Genomic DNA, 23,566 nt, shown 5'->3' with positions numbered 1-23,566 from the left:
CACTACATAAGAAGTGACCAAATAAAGGCTTTGGGGCAATAAAGTTGATCTGATGAAGTTATTGTGTGCAAAGTGAAGCCAAAAGAAACAAAATGTTTTCTGAAAAAGACTTGATAATTCTAAAAATGTATATTTTTGAATATATTTAGAAATTTCCATCATATCTTGGAATAATGCTTTCTAGGGAAAGCTGTTTCTGTGGTTTCATAGGATTACATTTTACTTTAGTCAGAGGATTAGATGTTTTAAAGTGGCACTTTCATTAATTCCCTGAAACTGTTTCTTAAGAAGATTATCAAATCTTATAGAAAACTACAAACAGGTGCTTTTTAACCATCCTTTGGGCATGTCCTCTCCTGAAATACTGTAAACGGTTTTGATTTTTCTAAAGTCTGAGAATGACTTTGTGAGACAATGAGCTGCAGGTATCCGAGAGGTGGGAGACTCGGCAAAGAATTAACTTCCAAGGATAAACTAAATTCAGCCTTGTGGCTGTATAAGTTCAACCCTTCTGGGTCTTTCTAAAAGGAATAACCCTTATGCCAGTTCTAAAGCTCCTAAGCGCTATTCTATTTCCCATGGGCTCTTTATTAGAAACGAGAATTAGTCGTGAAACTCTCTTTTTCACGCCTACTAGTCAGGTTCAAGTTTTGTGGGCAAACAACAGCCAAAATAAATTCGCTGGAGCCAACTTAAAATAAATTCGAGCCTCCGCCCCACTTAGGGGCTAAATTATGTGTAGACTTGTTAGTTAAACAAGTCTGATAGTGGGTGGAGGAGGGAAAGGGAGGAGCGCGGAACAGCCCGCCCCTTCGGAATGGGATTGGTTCCCTCTCTCCCTCAGCGGTTCATTTTGCATCTCGGTTGGATACGCTGAGAGAAATATGTCATTAAGGTGTCATCAAAATTAGTCCTGTAGGTGTGGGCTGCTTCCTAGGTTTGTGGTTTTAGATTTTCAAAGGGACGAGCTTCATTGGCTCTGGAATCAAGTACCTGAAACTGGTCTTCTGTAGCTTGAGAAATGTCATTGTAACAGGAGGCGCCAAGGAGCTTAAGGGTAATGCACACACAGTCTAGAAAATGACGAAAGTTCCTCAGGGGTTTGATTGCAGTTTCCTAAATGATGAAGAAGCCAGGAAGATCCTTCAGGTGCTGGAAAGAAATGAGAAGCTCCAGAGAGCGGAGAAGGAGAGGATCAGGTACCGAGCTAACTCTTTGTTCCACCGGGACTGCTGCACGGTTGAGGGGGGCGTCCGCGGCGTCCACCGAGCCCGGCGGGCGCGGAGCTTTCGCGGGGCACCTGTCTGAGGCTCGGGGACGCGCAGCCTCCGCCCGGGGCGCACGGCGCGGCACGGGGAAATCTGAAAAGCCTGGGAGGCCTGGCGGGTGCTCTTTCCAGACACCGCCTCCCGGGCAGGCTGGTCCGCGAGCTCCGCTCCAGCCGCGCGGGGCGCGCCCCTCGACCGCGACACGTGGGCGGCAGTCGCGGCTTGGGGTCCGTCCGGGCGGGGTGGCGGGTCGCTCAGGTGTCCTCCCAGCTGCCGCGTGGCGTGGGCCGGGCGGACCGGTGAGACGGGGCGGGGAGCGCGGTCTTGGCCGGCGCGGACACGCTTGCGGAGCCCTCCGGGTCGTCCGCTCTCGCCGCACACGCTCTTGGAGAAACCTCCCTTCTCCACCCACGGGGGCAGTCAGCGAGGCCCAGGAGAGCTGGCACCTCACTGAAGGCCAAGTGTTTCCCTCCTCAAGGGCTGGAGTTCGAGGAACTAGCCAAACGGTGTGGAGTGAACTTAACTGGGACTGGGGACGCTTGGGGTGGCTAGAATAGTTTGATCCCCTCGTGTGTGGTGCTTGGGAAGATGAGTTGCTGCAGACCCTCACCCTTGAACTTACTGTGCGGTGTTATAGTTGAGGGATTAGTTACCAGGGAATGAAATCCAGAGATAATTGCCTGAGATGTAAAGTAACCATTTCTTTTTTCTGCTGGGGAAGTGTGGGATAACTCCTGGAATGAATTAAAGACTTTCTCATCTGTCCTGGATTAAACCCACCCAAGGCCTTCTCCAGTGGACTATGGAAGAAAATTCAAAGTATCAGTCTCGGACCAGAAAGTGTGACATTGATTGGAATTTAGAAAGCCGTTTTTTTTGTGAACAATTTGGTGATTTAAGTTCTGTGTTGCCACTTTCTTCCAGGCATCACATTTACCCACCTACCAATACTCCAACAAAAAACCTCCAAAGATATCTTCACATAGGGAAACCCTTGCTGGTTTTGCAGAAGCAATTAGAATACACTGGGCTCAAAGCCCTGTCTTCACCAGATATGGCTAAGCCCACCCCCAGCCCCCAGAAATGACTCCTGTGGGGAGAAATGAATATTTGAAGTTTGAGAATGTGAATTTCATACCATCATAATCTGCCATTAGAAAAACAGGCTCTATCATTTCCTCAGATTGCAGAAATGTGCCCTCCTGAGCCCAGTATACACACACACACACAGATGCTTGTACCCACATGTGGGCACATGCAGTGTACACAGGCACACCCAATCTTGGAAAGGAGAGTTTCAGAACTGCATGCAGTTTGTTTTCAACACATACTCCAAAAGGACTAAGATACTGGTTGTGCTTAGTGTGTGTTCTTGGAAGTGTTTGTTGTTTCTGGAGAGGATTGGACTTCTTAAGTGGACCTGGTATATTTGGGGGGAAAGTGAGGGGAGAATTAGGAAATAATGTGGAGGGTAGCTTCCATTTAAGATGTTATTGACATCCTGCTAACTGTTCATGCTGTATAGTTTTTAGAAATAGTAAGGAGATCCAACCAGTCCATTCTAGAGGAGATCAATCCTGAGTGTTCATTGGAAGGACCGATGCTAAAACTGAAACTCCAATACTTTGGCCACCTCGTGCGACGAGTTGACTCACTGGAAAAGACTCTGATGCTGGGAAAGGTTGGGGGCGTGAGGAGAAGGGGACGACAGAGAATGAGATGGCTGGATGGCATCACCGACTCGATGAACATGAGTTTGAGTGAACTCCGGGAGTTGGTGATGGACAGGGAGGCCTGGCGTGCTGTGATTCATGGGGTCGCAAAGAGTCGGACACAACTGAGCGACTGAACTGAACTGAACTGAATGTCATTTATTTTAAAATTGAAGGAAATTTTGACTTTTTGTATTTGACCTGATGCTTGCCTTGTTGTATTTTCTCTATAATAGCTCATGGTGCCCATGGCAGCTGACTTTAGAGGGAAGTAGAATTACACTTGGGTGGCCAAGGCCCTTAGGCTAGGCCTTAAAAGGAAGCCTAAAACACATTTCATGGCACTCATATCCTAACTGGAGCATCAGCAGAAAAAGCCATAATGCAAAGACAAAATCAGTACTGTTAACTACTAAACAAACTTTGAAAAATAATAATAATAAATAATTAAATGACACCACTAAAACAGAAAAATAAGGAAAGCAGATACTTGAGCCCAATGCCCAAGACAGTTATTTCCAGTATTTTATTTTCCTCTGGTTGATTCCTGGGTCCATTGTCAAATACTTATCACTGGATAGCGGTCTCCATGGGATTGCTCTACTAATGAGCTCGCATGCATCAGTTTTAATAGCAGATACTGGCATGCAGAAAAGGCCTGCGATGACATATCAACTTGGTTCTTCTGCTCAATTTTTTATCATCATATTTTCCTAATCGAAAGTCAAGACACGTGGCGTATAAATCAAGGGTATTATTTGGGAGAAAGTATAACAGTCCCAAGGGATGCTCAGAGGCCTTTTTAACTATACTGAGAAACAGTCTCCAGATCTCTTGACCAGGACAAAAAGAGAAGGGGTTAAATGCGGAAGCTTGGAATGCTTGCTGTTTGAGGCCTATCTATCATAGCATTGAGCTGTCTACAAGACAATTAAGAAGTATCCTACAGTTAGAAATATAGGACTACAGTATCATGCAAGGCCAGAGGTATCCAGGGGTGGATGTTAATGGCATAGAACTAGCTGAGTTCACTGCACAGGAGATTGTAGCCCCACCTATAGAAGTGAGCTTCCCCTGATCTTCCTTCACTGGTACCAGAACTCTCTGACTCCACCTTACTGGGGAAGTATTTGCATTAAATATTATAATGTTTCAAATATATAAAGAGTTTATTCAAATTTTTAAGAAAACACAAAGATTCAAATTGTTAAATAGGCAAAACATAGATATAAGTCATTTATACTTCCAAACAGTAAACAAAACATGGGAAAATGCTCACCCTAACAGTAATTTTTAAAAAAGAAAATTGAAGTAATCTCATCATGATACCATGTTGCACTTTTAAAAATAACAGAAAAGACTTGGTGAAGTGAAATGGATACATTCTGCATGTTGTTAGTGGCATTCTAAGTTGAATACTATCTTTTTGGTGAACAATATACCAGTACCTATGAAGACATACTTGCTGTTGACCTAGTCATCCAATTCTTGGATGTTTCTCATTAGTAGGAGATTGAGGCAGAGAAGATGATCACACCAACATTTATTAAGTGCTGCCTTTTAGGTAATAATAGTTATTATTGTGATAATAATAATAATAGCTAACATTTATTGGTCTCTTACTATATACTAGGCACTGTATTAAACATGTTATATATATTTAGTTAATCCTCTCAATAACCTTAGATACACTTTAATTCCATTTCACAAAGCTGGAAACAACTTAAAAACAAAACATAGCATATGTTATGTTATGTTATGTTATGTTATGTTATGTTAGAGGAAAAACAACACATATACTCTCAGATATTGCAGTTTTACCTGTAAGCAAAAGAGTGGGAATTTTCAAATCTAAGTGCAGTCATTACAAAGGACATCATTATGAAGACATCATTATGTCCCATCCAGTGTGATATTTTAGTTCCATATTTCTGACTACCTTGGTTGTTTTGTATGCACCGCAAGCTTTTCATGAATGCAGTGGTGGAATAATATGTATGAGGCATTGTTCTGTGAAAAAGTTGAACATAAAATACTGCTTATGTTATTATTTCAGTTTCTTCCGGGCATCTGGGCACGTGCTTAGCAACTAGAAGAAAATAAGTAAAAATCCTTCATCTCCGTTCTGTGACTCTCTAGGGCCTGCCATAGCTCCTGGCCTATGGGGAACATTCAGTAAATGTTTGCTGAAAGGTGTGGGCTTGCCCTGACAGCTGGGGGCTGGGCTCTGCTGCCCTCAAGCCCAACACTGCCAAAATGGGAAGGCAGACCTGGGGGTAAGGATGCAGGAATCCTGGGCACATGCCACCTGGCTCTGGGAAGGCAGATGAGGAGGAGGGTGTAGGATTTCATGGCTTAAAGGAGAGGGAGGCCCGAGTCACAGGGTTCCTGTCTGTATGCTGCTGCTACTGCTGCTGCTGCTAAGTCGCTTCAGTCATGTCTGACTCCATGCGACCCCATAGACGGCAGCCCACCAGGCTCCTCCGTCCCTGGGATTCTCCAGGCAAGAACACTGGAGTGGGGTGCCATTGCCTTCTCCAATTCCTGTCTGTATGCTGCTGCTAAGTCACTTCAGTCCTGTCCGACTCCGTGCAACCCCATAGACGGCAGCCCACCAGGCTCCCCCGTCCCTGGGATTCTCCAGGCAAGAACACTGGAGTGGGGTGCCATTGCCTTCTCCAGTTCCTGTAATTTGCCCCTTGTGAATGCTTGATGCAGGAATTAATGGTCTGCACTGGCTGGAGTCAGAGGTTTCTGCAGTCCCTTGCTTTTCTTCCCAGTTCTCAGTCTCTGTTTCTTGCCCGGCACCCTCTGCGGGATGGGGTTTCTCACTCCTGGACCCTGTCATGGACTACAATCACTCTGTTACATGTGTCCTCTTCAATCCTGAGTTTGGGATCTGAGCTACAGAAATCCCCTGAGATCCAGTGATAGAAGTGAAAATTACCACTTGGATTCCAGTCTGTCAGTTATACTTCGTTTCGGATTGTGGAAAGGTTTTTTCCCTGGAAGTATTAACTTGGGTATGACTTTTGGGGCCCGGTGCAGTCTGTGGTTCTAGCTGCAGAAATGAGCTAAGAGAAATGGCTGAGAGTTTAAATCATGATCGGCAAGTGAAAATTTTCCCCTGACTGCTCTCATACCTTGGAGAAAATATACATCTGTGTGTATGTATACATATATATATATATATACACACACACATATATATATACACATAAATATGATAAATAGAATAAAATGTGAAAAGCATCTTAATTTTACATGTCTTTGGAAAACACAACTACCTATTACCCTCACCACGCCCATCTCATAAGTGTGACTGAAAGTACTAAGAGATTATATCAAGTAGTCAGCTCACTGAAGAGATAACAATAAACCAAAATGTGTGTTTTTTTCTATTGCAGAAAACTTATAAAGTATAAGATGTTATAGCACCTGATGTAATTAAGTTAAAAAAATGGCATGTCTAGATTTAGACTATCTTTGCTCAGTGGCAAGATTGCAGCCCAGGAGGGTTTTCTCACACTTAGCTGTTTCAGTTGATTTACACTAGTGTACCTGAGCTGTGGCTCAGTCTTGAGGAGGTCTGTATATATCAAAATGATGAAATAATTGATAGCTGGTTACAATTGCAGCATCCTGCAGAGATTAAAAGCCAGATACACAGGTCTCCTGTCTCTCTTAGGCTTTCTGCCTGCTTTCTCCTCTCCCAGCAGGTAAAATCTGCCTCTGGCAAGGACAGACTCAAGAAACATTGGATACCTATTTATGGGGCATCTGTTATGTGCCAGATACTGTGCTGACCTTAAGGATACAGCAAAGAAATTCTGCTGCAAATGGCTTCAATCTATGAAAGCTTTTGGTTGGTGGTAGACCCTGTAAGATGAAGAGTTCATATATATATGTATAGCTTGCTCTCATGGCTTGCCTGCATGGCTGAGGAAGGGACCGTGAGGACTGCCTGGAGGTCATAGGGATGGCCTATAGGCCAGAGTGCTCTGATAATGTAACAAAGAATGGGGTCAACATCATGGATCTCTGAGGTGTCTGCACTTTTCAATAACATCCAGTTTAGTTAATTCCTTTAAACTGAGGGGAAAGCTTTCTTTCTGACAAATTATCCTGTCTAATTGCTCCTTAGGTTGGTCTCTGTGGGCAATACATGTGGAACTACTATACTATTATAGTTCCACACCTAATCTGTAAAATTAATTAAAAGAGTTAATGCTCAGAATAACCAAATAAGGTGAGTTTACAGCTTATTGTACAAGTGAGTTTGTTTTAGTGACCTTAGGAATTATTGACCTTTCATAATTTTTACTTTTTGAATTTTTTTAAAATATAGTCAAACTGAAAATATATTCAGTCAGTTCAGCTCAGTTCAGTCGCTCAGTCGTGTTCGACTCTCCGCGACCCCATGAATCACAGCAAGCCAGGCAAGTAGATCAGAAGTGAGATGTGGCTTTTCAACTGAGAATGGAAAAAAAGTTGAGACACTTAAAAGAGATGAAAAAATATGCTTGGCTGCATTTTGTTCTTACAATGAAGAGGGGTGAAATGCAGCCATGTGGGAAGCCTGCTTCAGAGAGTGCTTTTGGCAGATAATGACAGGAGCCTGGTAAATAAGGGCTTTCCTGGTCGCTCAGCAGTAAAGAATCTGCCTGCCAATGCAGGAGACATGGTTTCAATCCCTGGATTAGGAAGATCCCCTGGAGAAGGAAATGGTAACCCACTCCAGTATTCTTGCCTGGAAAATCCCATTGGCAGAGGAGCCTGATGGGCTACAGTCCATGGGGTCGCAAAAGAGTCAGACATGACTTGGCAACTAAACAACAACAAATCCCAAGGTTGACGATTAGTGCCCTGGTTAGATTTTGTGACATTATAACTCTTAAAGTTAGTTTTTATCCTCATCCTAATCTAATAAAGCAGGTATTTTTTTTCAAAAGCTAACAACAATGGCAACAGTAATAATAGCTCTTATTTATTGAGTACTTGCTCTGTGCTAAACTCTTCATATGCATTATCTCCTTTAATTATTTTTACAACAATCTGATGAATTAAGGGATATTTTTAGTCTCCATTCAGAAGAAGTTTAGGGAGGATAAGTAACTTGATTGAGAGAATATTGCTAAGAAGCACTGGATTTGTGGACTCCATCAGCACTTAAATAACTGTGCAGTACTTCTTTCTACAATGAAGTTGAAGTGATTATCTTCACATTGTCATGTAGCTTGTAACAGAACCAGAACTGAGATCTTTGCACTTACAGATCTTGCTACTCACTGACCATGAAAATAGAGAACATACAATTCTAGATAATCATGTGTCCTTACTAAAAATTGGGAATATTATTACTAAGGAAAAGAACATAATGGATATTGGAGGACCAGCAATGGTATTTGCCATATATGCAGGAAAATTGCCAGCAACTGTTGTCAAGGGAAATAATCAAGAAACAATATAATAGGAATAGAAAGGAGTTTTATTTGAGCCAAACTAAGGACTTATAGCCCCCCCAAACAGCCTCTCAGATAACTCTGAAAAACTTCTCTGGAGAAGCATGGTTTTCAACACAGTTTTGTATATTTTCAGAGAAAGGAACATCAAACAAGTCAAAGATATATTCCTTCAAATAAAAAAAAAAAGAAAACAGATCAGCATGTATGTAGCAGGTCAGTACAGCCTTAGCACCTGGGAAAGGAGTCTTATCGTTTAAATAGTACTAGCAGCAGCAGCAGCAGTATTGGTATCCCAGGAAGGGAAGCATTTAATCTTTATTTTTAAATGCACATTCTTTACTTTTGCACATTCTGCCCTTTTCTTTAATAATTAAAGCAGATATACAATGTCTGTACACACAGACTGTTTTAGTTAGCACAAAGTTCAAGTTTACTCGTGCATAAGCCAGAATGACTTCCCTGTACCTCAATATGTGAAATTTTCTATCACTGTTTGTTTTTTTAAAAAGTATATATGCATTTTGGAAGGATATACTGTAAACTACTAAGATGGTTATCTCTTGGGTGTGATGTTTATAGGAACTCTAACCATTTTATTATTATTTTATTCCTTAAAATTATTATAGATTTTTAAATTATTTATTTTGATAATAAATGCAAGAGATACAAAATAACTATATTTTCCTTCATAAATATGACTTTAAATATCTGAATGTTTTTCTGCCCTTTTCCTGACAATGTTTTATACATTTTGTAGTGTTAATGTATTCATGAGTAGGTTCATTTCTGTACATCAGTCTCGAGTTCCTGTGGTCAGTTATCGTCTCAGGGATGGAGAGCCTCATACACCTAGTTGGTACTTAATTCCTAGTTAAGTGAACCATAACTTACTTCTGTGAGGGACCACAAAGTAAGGGTAGGATAGATCTGGGGATCTATCCAAAGGACAAAGAAGGTCAAGTTAAGGTTAGTCAGAAAATATTTTTCTTCCTATTAACACATTTGAATTTTAAAACTGAGAACCAGTTGGCTAAGAGCCTTGCTGAAGCAACTCAGGTCTGTTTTTCTGTAGTTAGTTACTGCACAGGCCATAATATTGAGAGCCTTAGGCTCACTTCACTCTCCTCGGGAATGTTTCCTTATTGGCATTGCCAATGGCCCTGTCTAGAGGCTGTACTCAAAACACCAACTTGGCATACCACAGGAGCCAACTTCCTCATTCCTCTGCGTGTTAGGCTTTCTAATGATGAAAGAGGAAATTGGGGGCTACAGCGACACTGAACTCACCACTTTCCAAAGAAAGGTTGTGGTGTTTTATATTTATATCAAGTTTGCCTTGGTTTCAACTTTAAAACAACACACGTAATGGCAGTTAAGGAGGGAGAGGTCTGATCTGAGCTGGGGAGAGGGTAACCTGGCAACCACTGCTCTGTTCTGCAGATCTGTGGTAGAGAGTTGTCCTCCAGGTGTCAGGAAGGGTGCGCCCTCTGAAGGCACTTGAGTAGACTCTGTTCCAGGTCTTTCCTAACCTCCATTAGTTCCTGGGCTGGTAGCAGTGTAACTCCAGTCTTCACATGGCATTTTCCCTGTGTGTGTATCTGCCTCTGCTATCTAAATTTTGCCCTTTTCATAAGTACACCAATCATACTGAATTAGAGCCCACACTAAAGACCTCATTTTAGCTTGATTACCTTTGTAAAGACCCTGTCTCCAAATAAGGTGCTAAAGGTTAAGACTCCAACATATCTTTTTTGGAGGACACAATCTAATACATAACAGTAAGGCTCATTCTCTATTTTAAAATAAATTAATGTAAACCACTATATCAACAATCTAAAGAAGAAACACATGTGATCATATCAACTGATGCAGGAAAGCCCATGGTAAAAACTCTTGGCAAGGAAGAAATAGAACCTGATAAAAGACATCTACAAAAAATCTTTTAGCTAACATAACACCTAATGGTGTAAGACTGCTTTCCCCCTTAATATTGAAAACAAGACAAGATGTACAATCACTCTTACCATTCCTATTTAATGTCATACTTGAGGTCCTAGCCAGGCAAGGAAGTAAAAGATACACATATTAGAAAGGAAGAAATAAAACTATCCATATTTGCTAATGACATAACTGTTTACAAAGAAAAAAATCTAGCAAAAGAAAAAAATCCTAGAACTAATAAGTAACTTTAACAAGGTGGTAGGATACAAGATTAATATATAAAAACCTATTGTTTTACCATATACTAATAATGAACAATGAGAAATCTAATTTTTATGGAAGAACAAAGGAACTGAATAGACAAAGCAATTTTGAAAAAAAGAAAATTGAAAGAATCACACTAATTGATTTTAAGACTTACTATAAAGTCATAGTAATCAAGATATCATAGTATTTTTGAAGGGGAAAATATATGCTTTAATGGAACAGAATATAGTCCAGAAATAGAGCCCCAAAATATAGCCAATTGATTTTTTTCACAAAGGTACGGAAAGCAATTCAATGAAGGATAGTCTTTTCAACAAATGGTGTTGGAATACTTGGACACAAGGCCAAAAAAATTTCATCACCTCAAAATTAAACTAATTAAATAGTTACTCTTTGAAAGATAAATACCATATGCTATCATGTATATGTAGAATCTAAAATATGACACAAGTGCACTTATCTATGAAACAGATTCACAGACATAAAGAACAGACTTGTGATTGTGTTGCCATGGGGGAGAAGGGTGGGGAGGGATGGATTGGGAGTTTCAGATTAGCGTATGCAAATTTATGTATATGGAATGGATAAACAGCAAGGTGCTACTGTATAGCACAGGCAACTATTTTCAATAAACTGTGATAATGGAAAAGAATATGAAAAATAATGAATCACTTTGTATATTAACAGCAGAATTAATACAATATGTATAAAAAGCCATGAGTATTATACTTCGTGGGCTGCTGCTGCTGCTGCTAAGTCACTTCAGTCGTGTCCGACTCTGTGTGACCCCATAGACGGAAGCCCACCAGGCTCCCCTGTCCCTGGGATTCTCCAGGCAAGAACACTGGAGTGGGTTACCATTTCCTTCTCCACTTTGTGGGCTACTTCAGGTATTTTCAAAGATAATCTGAAAACCCAGTTTTCATTTATATGCTGACTTGAGAAGCTAACCCCTCAACAGAATGTTGCATTACTGTGAAGGTAAGGAATCTTACACACCCAGTAGAGAAAACAGTAGCATGATAGTCGGGAGAAGGCAATGGCACCCCACTCAAGTACTCTTGCCTGGAAAACCCCATGGATGGAGGAGCCTGGTGGGCTGCAGTCCATGGGGTCGCTAAGAGTCAGACATGACTGAGCGACTTCACTTTCGCTTTTCACTTTCACACATTGGAGAAGGAAATGGCAACCCACTCCAGTGTTCTTGCCTGGAGAATCCCAGGGACGGGGGAGCCTGGTGGGTGCCGTCTATGGGGTTGCACAGAGTCGGACACTACTGAAGTGACTTAGCAGCAGCAGTAGCAGCAGCATGATAGTCAGAGAAGGCAATGGCAACCCACTCCAGTACTCTTGCCTGGAAAATCCCATGGCCAGAGGAGCCTGGTAGGCTGCAGTTCGCGAAGAGTCAGACATGACTGAGCGACTTCACTTTCGCTTTTCACTTTCATGCATTGGAGAAGGAAATGGCAACCCACTCCAGTGTTCTTGCCTGGAGAATCCCAGGGATGGGGCAGCCTGGTGGGTGCTGTCTATGGGGTCGCACAGAGTCGGACACAACTGAAGTGACCTAGCAGCAGCAGCAGCAACACAACATTGTAAACCAACTATACTTCAACGAAATTAATTTTTTAAAAAGTTATTATTTATTCCTGCTCCCTCCAATTGCTGGCAGCCACTAATCAGCTTTCTGTCTGTATGTGTCTGCCTCTACTGGACATTTCATATGACAGAACCTTCCATGTGATATGTAACCTTTTGTGCTCACTTTACTCAGCATGTTTTCACATCTGTCTACCTTGTAGCATCTATTACAGATAGATGTTTAAGTTGTTCTGAATGATATTTCATTATATGTATCTACCACAATTTGTTTATTCATTCTTCATAAACATTTGGGTTGTTTCCACCTTTTGTCTATTGTGAATAGTGCTGCTATGAACATTTATCTACAGGGATTTTGAGTACCTGTTCTCCTTTCTTTTGGGTGTATACCCAGGAGTGGAATTACTGACATTTCCTAATTCTGGGTTTAACTTTTTAGGAACCATCAAAACTATTTTCATCCACACTCACTTTGATATAATTATAATAGTATTATGTATATTTTTATGTGTAATATCTGACATAAAAATAACCCCTTCAAATTAAAGACTCTTAGTCAACATTTTTTGTGGCTGTATACTATTCTTCTATGTGTATTTTATAATTTAATTAATCATTCCAATATTTTAGGTACTTCAATTTTCTCTTATTCTTTTTTGTTTCTCATTGCTATTGTTAACAAGGTCAAGCTCATACTGCTTCCTATACTAAAGGTCTATAAATTGAGAGACAAGTTGTTGGGGCTACTTTACTTAGAAAGCTAGCAGATCAAGAAGATGATGGACTAGTATCCCAAAGAATCATCTTACCTGAGTTAGAATTTGGGCTTCTTTTATATTAGGAGAGGAGGGGATATAGCTGGTTGTTGCAAACTTCTTGATGCCAGAATTCTTTGTTTTTGCATCTGTACATTTAGGTGTGGTCACAATGTTCTTACAAACCTCCAACAAGACAAATATTATTCTCTGTTCTGCAGCTTTTTATCTCTATATGAGTGGGGAAAGTGTTACGCCTTTAAAGATAAGAGCCTTGAGAATGGGCTATCCTGTATATTTCAAGTTACAGGCAACATTATTTTACAAATGGTTCAGAACCAGCATGACTAAGCACAAGCAACAGAGCACAAAGATTAGAGATAAAGGAATAGATTCAATATGGAGTCAGGTTTGTTATGCTGTGTTACACTATGTTACATAATGTCATTACAAACATTTGTGCTCACATCCTTAATTCAATTGAAAGTGTGTCGTTCAGATAAATTCTGGGCTTCCCTGGTAGCTCAGCTGGTAAAAAATCTGCCTGCAATACAGGAGACCATGGTTCAATCCCTCTAGAAGGGATAGGCTACCTACAGTATTCTTGGGCTTCCCTGGTACCTCAGATGGTAAAGAATCTGCCTGCAATGTGGGAGACCTGGGTCTTGTATTCTTGCCTGGAGAATCTCCATGGGCAGAGGAGAGTGGCGGGCTACTGTCTGTGGGGTCACAAAGAGTCGGACACAACCGAGCTACTAAGCACAGCCAGGTAAATTCCACAGTGTAGAATCATTATTCTATAATATAAACATTTTCTAAATTCTTGTTATATGTTGGGAAATGGTTTCCAAAAAGTTCTACCAAATTGTACTTTGACTAGCAGCAGAAACTGTCCTTCCCAGGACTGAATTGTATTATTATTTTTAATCTTTGCCAATTTTGTAGGCTAAAAATTCTTATACTAGATTTAATTTCTGAAACTGTGGTTATAATGAATTTGAACTTTTTTCATATGTTTACTATTAATTTGTATTTCATAATTTATGAATTATCTATGTATACCTTTGCCTATTTGTATTTCAGAATTTATATTCAGAATGCTTCTTGTCACAAACAACAAATCTAATCATGGCTTGAATCCATTGGGAATAAAATTTTTGGAAATAACAAGGTATCTGGAAATAGGTCTGCTAGCTGGCTTGGTGGTTTAGGATGTCAGGTTAGTTCCTTTGCAAGGAAAGATGGTTACCACTGCTCCAAGCATCACATCCATGTTCAAGGAGGGAAAGAGGGGATAAGGTGTAGCCAACTACATCTGTCCATTTGATTATGAAAGTGAAAGCTTTACTGAATGCTATCCCAGCACACCTCCCCTTAACTCTCATTGACCAAATCCAGGTCATAAAGCCACCCGTTGCTGCAAGGGAATTGAAAATCAAGGAGTTGGATTTAAATGTTAGACTTAAATAATTTGTGATCCATCCTCTGGAACTGCACATTTTGATGCCCACAACAAAATCACAAAGGGGGGAAACTAGGAGAATGGATTCTAGAAAGCAAACACCACTATGACACAGAGTCTTAATGGGGTTTTTTTCTTATTGCTTTATATGTTTCTCTATACATGAAGGAAACTGACTTTTGTCCTATTTATGACAAATATGGAGAAGGAAATGGCAACCCACTCCAGTATTCTTGCCTGGAGAATCCCAGGGACAGAGGAGCCTGGTGGGCTGCCGTCTATGGGGTTGCACAGACTCGAACATGACTGAAGTGACTTAGCAGCGGCAGCAGCAGCATGACAAATATATTTCACAGATTTCATTGCATTTAATTTCTACTTATCTAAGAAAAGGATTTTTTAAATTTTTTATATAATAAAATGTAACCAGTCAGTCCTAGAGGAAATCAACCCTGAATACTCATTTGAAGGACTGGTGCTGAAACTGAAGCTCCAATACTTTGGCCACCTGATGCGAAGAGATGACTCATTGGAAAAGAGCCTGAAGCTGGGAAAGATTGACGGCAGGAGAAGTGGGCAACAGAGGATGAGATGGTTGGATGGCATCATCGACTCAATGGACATGAGTTTGAGCAAACTTTGGCAGATAGTGAAACAAAGATCATGGCATCTGGTCCCATCACTTCATGGGAAATAGATGGGGAAACAGTGGAAACAGTGTCAGACTTTATTTTTTTGGGCTCCAAAATCACTGCGGATGCTGATTGCAGCCATGAAATTAAAAGACGCTTACTCCTTGGAAGGAAAGTTATGACCAACCTAGACAGCATACTAAAAAGCAGAGACATTACTTTGACAACAAAGGTCCGTCTAGTCAAGGCTATGGTTTTTCCCGTGGTCATGTTTGGATGTGAGAGTTGGACTGTGAAGAAAGCTGATCGCCCAAGAATTGATGCTTTTGAACTGTGGTGCTGGAGAAGACTCTTGAGAGTCCCTTGGACTGCAAGGAGATCCAACCAGTCCATCCTAAAGGAGATCGATCCTGCGTGTTCATTGGAAGGACTGATGCTAAAGCTGAAACTTCAATACTTTGGCCACTTCATGCGAAGAGTTGACTCACTGGAAAAGACTCTGATGCTGGGAGGGATTGGGGGCAGGAGGAGAAGGGGACGACAGAGAATGAGATGGCTGGATGGCATCACCAACTCGATGGACATGAGTTTGAGTGTACTCCGGGAGTTGGTGATGGACAGGGAGGCCTGGCATGCTATGATTTATGGGGTTGCAAAGAGTCAGACACGACTCAGCGACTGAAATGAACTGAACTGAACTGAACTGAAAGACAAGGAAGCCTGGCATGCTGAAGTTCATGGGGTTGGACAGGACTGAGTGACTGAAGAACAATTAAGTTTAAATTTTTTTCTTTTTGTTTTTTTAGAAGCAGGCAGTGTTAGCCAAGCCCTACAGATTAGGATCCTTCAAGAGAAACTGGGACCTTGGCAGACCTGTCTGGGGATTTGAAAACCTGGGAGAGACAGTCCCTACCGGAAGTTCTTCATAAGGCAGAGGGAGGAGGAGAAATGTCCTGACTTTTCCCTTCTAGACCTCCAGTTCCTGCCAGTGCCTGGCTGAAGCCAGCTGGAAGCCTCTAACTTCTGGTTGAGCCTGAGAAATGTACTTATAGGGGTCATCTCCCAACAGGCAGAGCAGGGAAAGAAGTTTCTCGTCCTCTTCTTTTCCTTCCATCCCTGTTGCCCTCTTCTATCATCCTGTAAATTCTGCTTTTTCTCACTTCCCAGTCTTATATTGCTAAGGCTCTGTTTCCCTGCCAGAAAATTCTCTTCAGTTTTCTTTCTGATTATCCTGCACTCACTGTTCATGCTCCATCTGCCCTTTCACAATTTCTGTCTCTTGCTTCAGCATCTTTTGGGAGTTGTCCTGTTCTTCTTTTGCTTCTCTGTGCTGTTGCTTCTCCCCATCCTTCTGGGTCATTGTCAGTCTCCATCATGCTTAGGTTAGTCAGGGTCTTTGGATGGAAAGGAGGAATCACTCAGGGCACCTTAGATAGAGAGGGCTTTGTCCAATGGTTACATGTGGGCTGAATCTGGAATTTGAAGGATTTGGGAAACCAAGGCAACTCTAGGGACCAGCTACGCTGCTTCCCTGTCACAGCCTAGCCTGTCCTTCTTCCAGGATGTCTTTGATTCCCTCATTTCATGCTGCTGCATTTTCAACTGGCTGACTCTACACGTTCTCTGGTCCAGATTCTGATGTTCATGGCCATTATGGCAGGTCACCTGATGCACCTCTAGCCTGCCTGTGAATGGGCTGCCCTAGGATCAGGAATCCAACCTGTGGCACCTCCTAGGGAAAACTTATTGCTGCATTTCCCAAGTGGGAGCTGTAGACCATTCCAGTTCAGCTCAAGCTGATGAAATGTTGATTTGGTAGGTACTTAGGTTCACCTGTCTGGAGGGGGTTGCACCTGGGTTGTCTGTGCTCACTCTGTGTCTCCTCTCTGTGTGCCTTCCTGGGCACTAAGATACATTTGATGTGTCTGCTTGGCTTCTGTGATGACAAGTCTTGAACTGTAGGCTCTGCCAAGGCAGAGATTCTCAACCCTGAAATGACATTCTGAAATAACAGCCACCTGGGGAACTCTCAAAACGCCTGATGCCATGTCCCACCCTGCCATTCCAGCCAAATTGGTCTGTGAACAGGGAGGCATAGATGTTTTTCAGAGCTTCCAAATGACTCTAATATGCATAAGAGATCCCATCTTGGTTGCCAGGACATTAGGTTGTGACTTCACCTGTCATCTCTTCCCTACAGGCCACTCCTTTACATAAGTTGAGGGACTGTTGATGTCTCAGGAAATCCTGCGGTTTGGGAAGAGAAAGCTTGGAGTCTTGGAGGGCTATGCCTGACACAAATGTAAAAAGCCTCATTTCTAGTACTTTCCCACTTAAAAATTACTTGGCAGGATCAAAAGGACCTTCTGCCCCTGGAGCTGTTTAGTCTGACAGTTGGAAGAATTTCTTTTTCACTTTCTGCTGTTTTTCTTTTCTTTTACTGCCCACTGTGTGATTACACAAATACAAATGCTGTAATATTCAGGAACTGATTACCTCCTGGCTGTGAACTCCCTTCCCTGAAATGAGCCCTGGTCATACTTCACATTAGCTGTTGAGTGGTTATGTTCAATATGAGAAAATAGGACCTAGTTAAAGAAGGACAACACAGAAGTCCAAAGAGTTTCTGAAAAGGTAAAGCATCCTGCTTTCACTGCAAGTTGGTCAAAAGAAAGAGGAAGGAATTAGATCTCTTTCTTTGCTGATTCTGTGATTATTCAGGAATACATTTTAAATGTATGCAGTACTTTAAAGCTTCCCATACTCACCGGATCCTCTCAAATATCCTTTAAAGTAGAAAGATGGAGAGGGAAATGGCAACTGGAGAATCCCATGAACAGAGGAGCCTGGTGGGCTACAGTCCATGGGGGTCACAAAGAGTCAGACACGACTGAGCGACTGAGCACAAAGTAGAAATATAAGGAATTATTTCCTTATTTTCCCAGGTGAGATATTATTATCCTTATTTTTCTCTTTTCTCAAAATATCTCAAGACCATAGTAACATGAGTGGTGGACATGAGACTGGAACACAAGACTCTGTGCCCTGTGGCAGCTGAGCAACATATCCTGTGGTTTTACGGGTGAATTGACCCAGACACTGAACGGTGGAGATGTGTGGATTCAAAGGGAAGTTAATGCCTTAGCTTTGAGGGAGTTAAATAGCCATTGAGAGAATGTGTGGGTTGTGATCCTAGACTGTGATGATGTGTGGGGGTCAGTGTGGGACCCCTGTGATCTCCCTCACCCCCACTGCTACAGCTGCACCAAATAAACCCACAGTCTAGGTGAGACCCAAGTGCAGTCCACATGACACAGCTTCTTGACAAGACCCCCCCAACCCCTTTTCTGCTGCTGATGGCTTGCTGCTCTTTAGCTCCTCAATAAGCCTCCCAGAGGTGGGGCTCTGAGACAGGCAGGAGTGACCGTGGGGCCAAGGAGTACAGCAGACACAACCCCCAAAGGCTCCAGAGTGGCCTGAGGAACATCCTAGGGGTCCCCATTAAAGCCAGCATTTTGATTTAAACAGTGTCAGAGCCCAAGTAAAACAAAGGTTTTTCTTTTCATTTGTCAGTTTTTAAACTGCAGAACTTTTTGCGATCTGTTATAAAATTTCGGTCATGTATTTTACATGTGGTCCTCTTCCTTTCTTCCCGATGCCATAAGGTAGATTCTCATGACTTTTGGATCATCCACACTTGAATTGCTAAATCACTGCATTTGCCCTTGAGCCCACACTTTGCAGCCCCCTTCAGAATCACTGAAGGCCAAGTGAGAACTCTGTCTGCTAAAAGTTGTCACCTCAGTAGCTGGTGTTGGGTCCTTCACTCCTCAGAGCAGAAGAATCACTGGTGCTTGGCAAGGGGACTGCTGACGATGGGCTTCTCAGAGAGGGAGTAGGTCAGGAGGGTCCGGTCATCCCTGCACTGGGCCTGCTTGCTTGTACTGTTAATGCAGGTTTGTGTGCCTGATGCACAGTAAGGCCAAGCAGACTTTGGAGTTTGGAGCAGAAAAAGGTTTATTGCAAGACCAGGCAAGGAGACGGCTCATGCCCTGAAAACCCTGAACTCCCTGAAGGGCTTAGGCAACGCACTTTTAAAAGCCAGGTGAGGGAGCAGGGTCTGTGATCAGCTTGTGCACAGTTCTCTGGCTGATGGAGAGGTAGCAGGGTAGTGTCACAGGGGTTAATATTGTCAGTCCTTAGGCTCCAGGAGACCTGGGGCTATGTGCTGATGGTTGTCAAGTAGTTATCATCTTCTGTTTGTTGGAGAGGGGTTTTTTTTTTTTATATCTGCAAAACAAATTAGGAAATGTGTGTCAAATGCTATCTAGGTACTTGAGAGAGGAGCTAAAGAATGCCCCATGTCCTGGGAAGGCCCCATGGGGTCCTGCTTGGCTACAGTGCCTCTTCTTCCTCAAGGACATGTTTCTCCTCTAATCTCAGCAACCCCCAACCTTGCACCCCACCAAACACTCTTAGTTGCAGGTTAGGCTATAGCATCAGCTGCACCAAAGACAACAGGAAAGGCCAATAAATTAGGTCATGTCTGTCTGTCCACAGCTGTTTAATTGCTTTGCCGCTGACATCCAGGCAAAACTCTTTAAAAGGTTTATGAGTAACACATTCCCTCCAGGGTAACTGTCTCCACCTTCAAAGCCACACAGTCCCCACCCTTACCTAGCTCTACTTTGCACTTTGTACAGTCAGTTCCCCTGAGCTCTGGCTCCAGCTGCTACCCCCGCTTTTTTCACTTCTATCAACTTGTGACATCTTGTTCTGGGCCTCCCAGATCCTTAAGGAGAGGCAGGGGGAACAAAATGATACATTAAATGTACATTTTTTAAAAATTATAAGCAATTTTAATGTGTCTAAAAGCCAACAAAGTATTGTGTCACAATTTCCAAACAGTGCTGCAAAACAATTACAGTTTTATCATCAAAGTGATTAAACTGCTTTTCTCTCCTTACCTCATCGGAGCTTATCTCTGATAAGCTATAGAGCTTACAGGTAGCAGTCCCTAAAGACGGAAGGTTCTACACCTCCAGGAGCCTAGGTCTCTTGGGGCAGTAAGCCAGATCCTCACTATTCATTTGGATCTGCCTTCCTTCTTAGGAGATTGGTTGCCATCAGGGTTTTCTTTTTATTGTTGTAGAACAGTCAACTGTCAAAGTTAAGTGTTGAGGGTAGCATTGCAATTTCACCTCTTTCTCTTGGACCTGCCAGATATGACAAGTTTCTCCGTTTGCAGCATTACGTCAAGTCTTGGGAATATGCCTCTGCCTCAAGACTCGTCTCATAGCACCTCACAGCATCGGAACTCAGAGTCAGATCCTCTGTGATCCTTTCAAGAGTGAAAGTCCCATCAGTTCAGTTCAGTCGCTCAGTCGTGTCCGACTCTTTGCGACCCCATGAACCACAGCACACCAGGCCTCCCTGTCCATCACCAACTCCCGGAGTTCACTCAAATTCATGTCCATCGAGTCGGTGATGCCATCCAGCCATCTCATTCTTGGTCGTCCCCGTCTCCTCCTACCCCCAATCCCTCCCAGCATCAGAGTCTTTTCCAGTGAGTCAACTCGTCGCATGAGGTGGCCAAAGTATTGCAGTTTCAGCTTTAGCATCAGTCCTTCCAATGAACACCCAGGATTGATCTCCTTTAGAATAGACTGGTTGGATCTCCTTGCAGTCCAAGGGACTCTCAAGAGTCTTCTCCAGCACCACAGTTCAAAAGCATCAATTCTTGGGCGATCAGCTTTCTTCACAGTCCAACTCTCACATCCATATATGACCATGGGAAAAACCATAGCCTTGACTAGACGGACCTTGGTTGGCAAAGTAATGTCTCTGCTTTTTAATATGCTATCTAGGCTGGTCATAACTTTCCTTCCAAGGAGTAAGCGTCTTAATTTCATGGCTGCAATCAGCATCCGCAGTGATTTTGGAGCCCAAAAAAATAAAGTCTGACACTGTTTCCACTGTTTCCCCATCTATTTCCCCATAGAATATAATTTTTTCCCAATGTGTTGACTCAACAACATGTCTGTTAGGTAGCAACACTCATTTATAGATTCAAGGGATTAGATCTGGTAGAAAGAGTGCCTGAGGAACTATGGATGGAGGTTTGTAGCATTGTACAGGAGGCAGTGACCAAAACCATGCCAAAAAAAAAAAAAAAAAAGAAATGCAAGAAGGTAAAGTGGTTGTCTGAGGAGGCCTTACAAATAGCTGAGAAAAGAAGAGAATCAGAATGCAAACGAGAAAGGGAAAGATATACTCAACTGAATGCAGAGCTCCGAAGAATAGTAAGGAGAAATAAGAAAGCCTTCTTCAGTGAACAACGCAGAGAAATAAAGGGAAGCAATAGAATGGGAAAGAATAGAGATCTCTGCAAGAAAATTAAAGATACCAAGGGAACATTTCATGCCAAAATGGGCACAATAAAGGACAGAACAGCAAGGACTTAACAGAGGAGAAAAGAATAAAAAGAGGTGGCAAGAATACACAAAAGGACTATACAAAAAAAGGCCTTAATGACCTGGATAATCACATGGTCACTAACCTAGGCTAGACATCCTGGAGTGTGAAGTCAAATGGGCCTTTAAGAAGCATTCATATGAACAAAGCCAATGGAGGTGTTGGATTTCGAGCTGAGCTATTTCAAATCCTAAAAGAGGATGCTGCTTAAGTTCTGCACTCAATATACCAGTAGATTTGGAAAACTCATCAGTGGCCACCAGATTGGAAAAGGCATTTTCATTCCAATCCCAAAAAAAGGCAATGCCAAAGAATGTTCAAACTACTGTACAAATATGCTCATTTCAAATGCTAGCAAGGTAATGCTCAAAATCCTTCAAGCTAGGCTTCAACAGTATGTGAACCAAGAACTTCTAGATGTGCAAGCTAGATTTAGAAAAGGTAGAGAAACCAGAGATCAAATTGTCAACATCCACTGGATCTTAGAAAAAGCAAGGGAATTCCAGAAAAACATCTACTTCTGCTTCATTGACTACCCTAAAGCCTTTGACTGTGTGGATCACAACAAACTGTGGAAAATTCTTAAAGAGGTAGGAATAACAAACCACCTTGCCTGCCTCCTGAGAAGCCTGTATGCAGGTCAAGAAGCAACAATTAGAACCAAACATGGAACAACAGACTCATTCAAAATTGGAAAAGGAGTAAATCATATGCAGAGTACCTCATGTGAAATGCCAGGCTGGATGAATCACAAGCTGGAATCAAGATGGCCAGGAAAAATATCAACAACCTCAGATATGCAGATGACAGCACTGTAATCACAGAAAGTGAAGAGGAACTAGAATGTCGACGTTCACTCTTGTCATCTCCTATTTGACCACTTCCAATTTGTCTTGATTCATGGACCTAACATTCCAGGTTCCTATGCAATATTGCTCTTTACAGCACCGGACCTTGCTTCTATCACTGGTCACATCCACAACTGGGTATTGGTTTTGCTTTTGCTCCATCCCTTTATTCCTTCTAGAGTTATTTCTCCACTGAGCTCCAGTAGCATACTGGGCACCTACCGACCTGGGGAATTCCTCATTCAGTATCCTATCATTCTGCCCTTTGTTACTGTTCATGGGGTTCTCAAGGCAAGTATACTGAAGTGGTTTGCCATTCCCTTCTCCAGTGGACCACATTCGGCTGTGGTCCATGTGATCAGATCGGCTAGTTTCCTGTGATTATGATTTCAGTGTGTCTGCCCTCTGATGCCCCCTCGCAATACCTACCATCTTATTTGGGTTTCTCTTACCTTGGTCGTGGAAAATCTCTTCACAGCCGCTCCAGCAAAGTGCAGCCGCTGCTTCATTGACTATGCCAAAGCCTTTGACTGTGTGGATCACAATAAACTGTGGAACATTCTGAAAGAGATGGGAATCCCAGACCACCTTACCTGCCTCTTGAGAAACCTGTATGCAGGTCAGGAAGCAACAGTCAGAACTGTACATGGAACAACAGACTGGTTCCAAATAGGAAAAGGTGTACGTCAAGGTTGTATATTGTCACCTTGCTTATTTAACTTACATGCAGAATACATCATGAGGAACGCTGGGCTGGAAGAAGCACAAGCTGAAATCAAGATTGCTGGGAGAAATATCAATAACCTCAGATATGCAGATTACACTACCCTTATGGCAGAAAGTGAAGAGGAACTCAAAAGCCTCTTGATGAAAGTGAAAGAGGAGAGTGAAAAGGTTGGCTTGAAGCTCAACATTCAAAAAACAAAGATCGTGGCATCTGGTCCCATCACTTCATGGGAAATAGAAAAACAGTGCAAACAGTGTCAGACTTTATTTTTTTGGGCTCCAAAATCACTGCAGATGCTGATTACAGCCATGAAATTAAAAGATGCTTGCTCCTTGGAAGGAAAATTATGACCAACCTTGATAGTATATTAAAAAGCAGAGACATTACTTTGCCAACCAAGGTCCTTCTAGTCA

The 23,566-nt window shown here is 42.3% G+C and overlaps 1 protein-coding gene across 2 annotated transcripts in view; it reads left to right on the top strand.

Moving 5' to 3' along the window:
* The first annotated feature begins 868 nt into the window (after positions 1–868).
* EXPH5 (exophilin 5) overlaps positions 869–23,566 on the top strand; it is a 114,252-nt gene continuing 91,554 nt past the window's right edge. The window contains exon 1 of one of the 2 annotated variants that reach the window (XM_055422972.2): positions 869–1,199. In XM_055422972.2, the coding sequence (XP_055278947.2) occupies positions 1,081–1,199 (119 nt within the window). In that variant the 5' untranslated portion in view covers positions 869–1,080. The remainder of the gene's footprint in view (positions 1,200–23,566) is intronic. The other variant, XM_055422973.2, reaches the window with a different exon arrangement.

The sequence above is a fragment of the Moschus berezovskii genome, chromosome 14, assembly GCF_049115385.1.
Source record: "Moschus berezovskii isolate FMDL1 chromosome 14, NW_MosBer_1.0, whole genome shotgun sequence".
In the NCBI taxonomy this organism is placed as follows: domain Eukaryota; kingdom Metazoa; phylum Chordata; class Mammalia; order Artiodactyla; family Moschidae; genus Moschus; species Moschus berezovskii.
The sequence above is the reverse complement of the archived record's forward strand: the minus strand, read 5'-3'. Positions and strand labels throughout refer to the sequence as shown.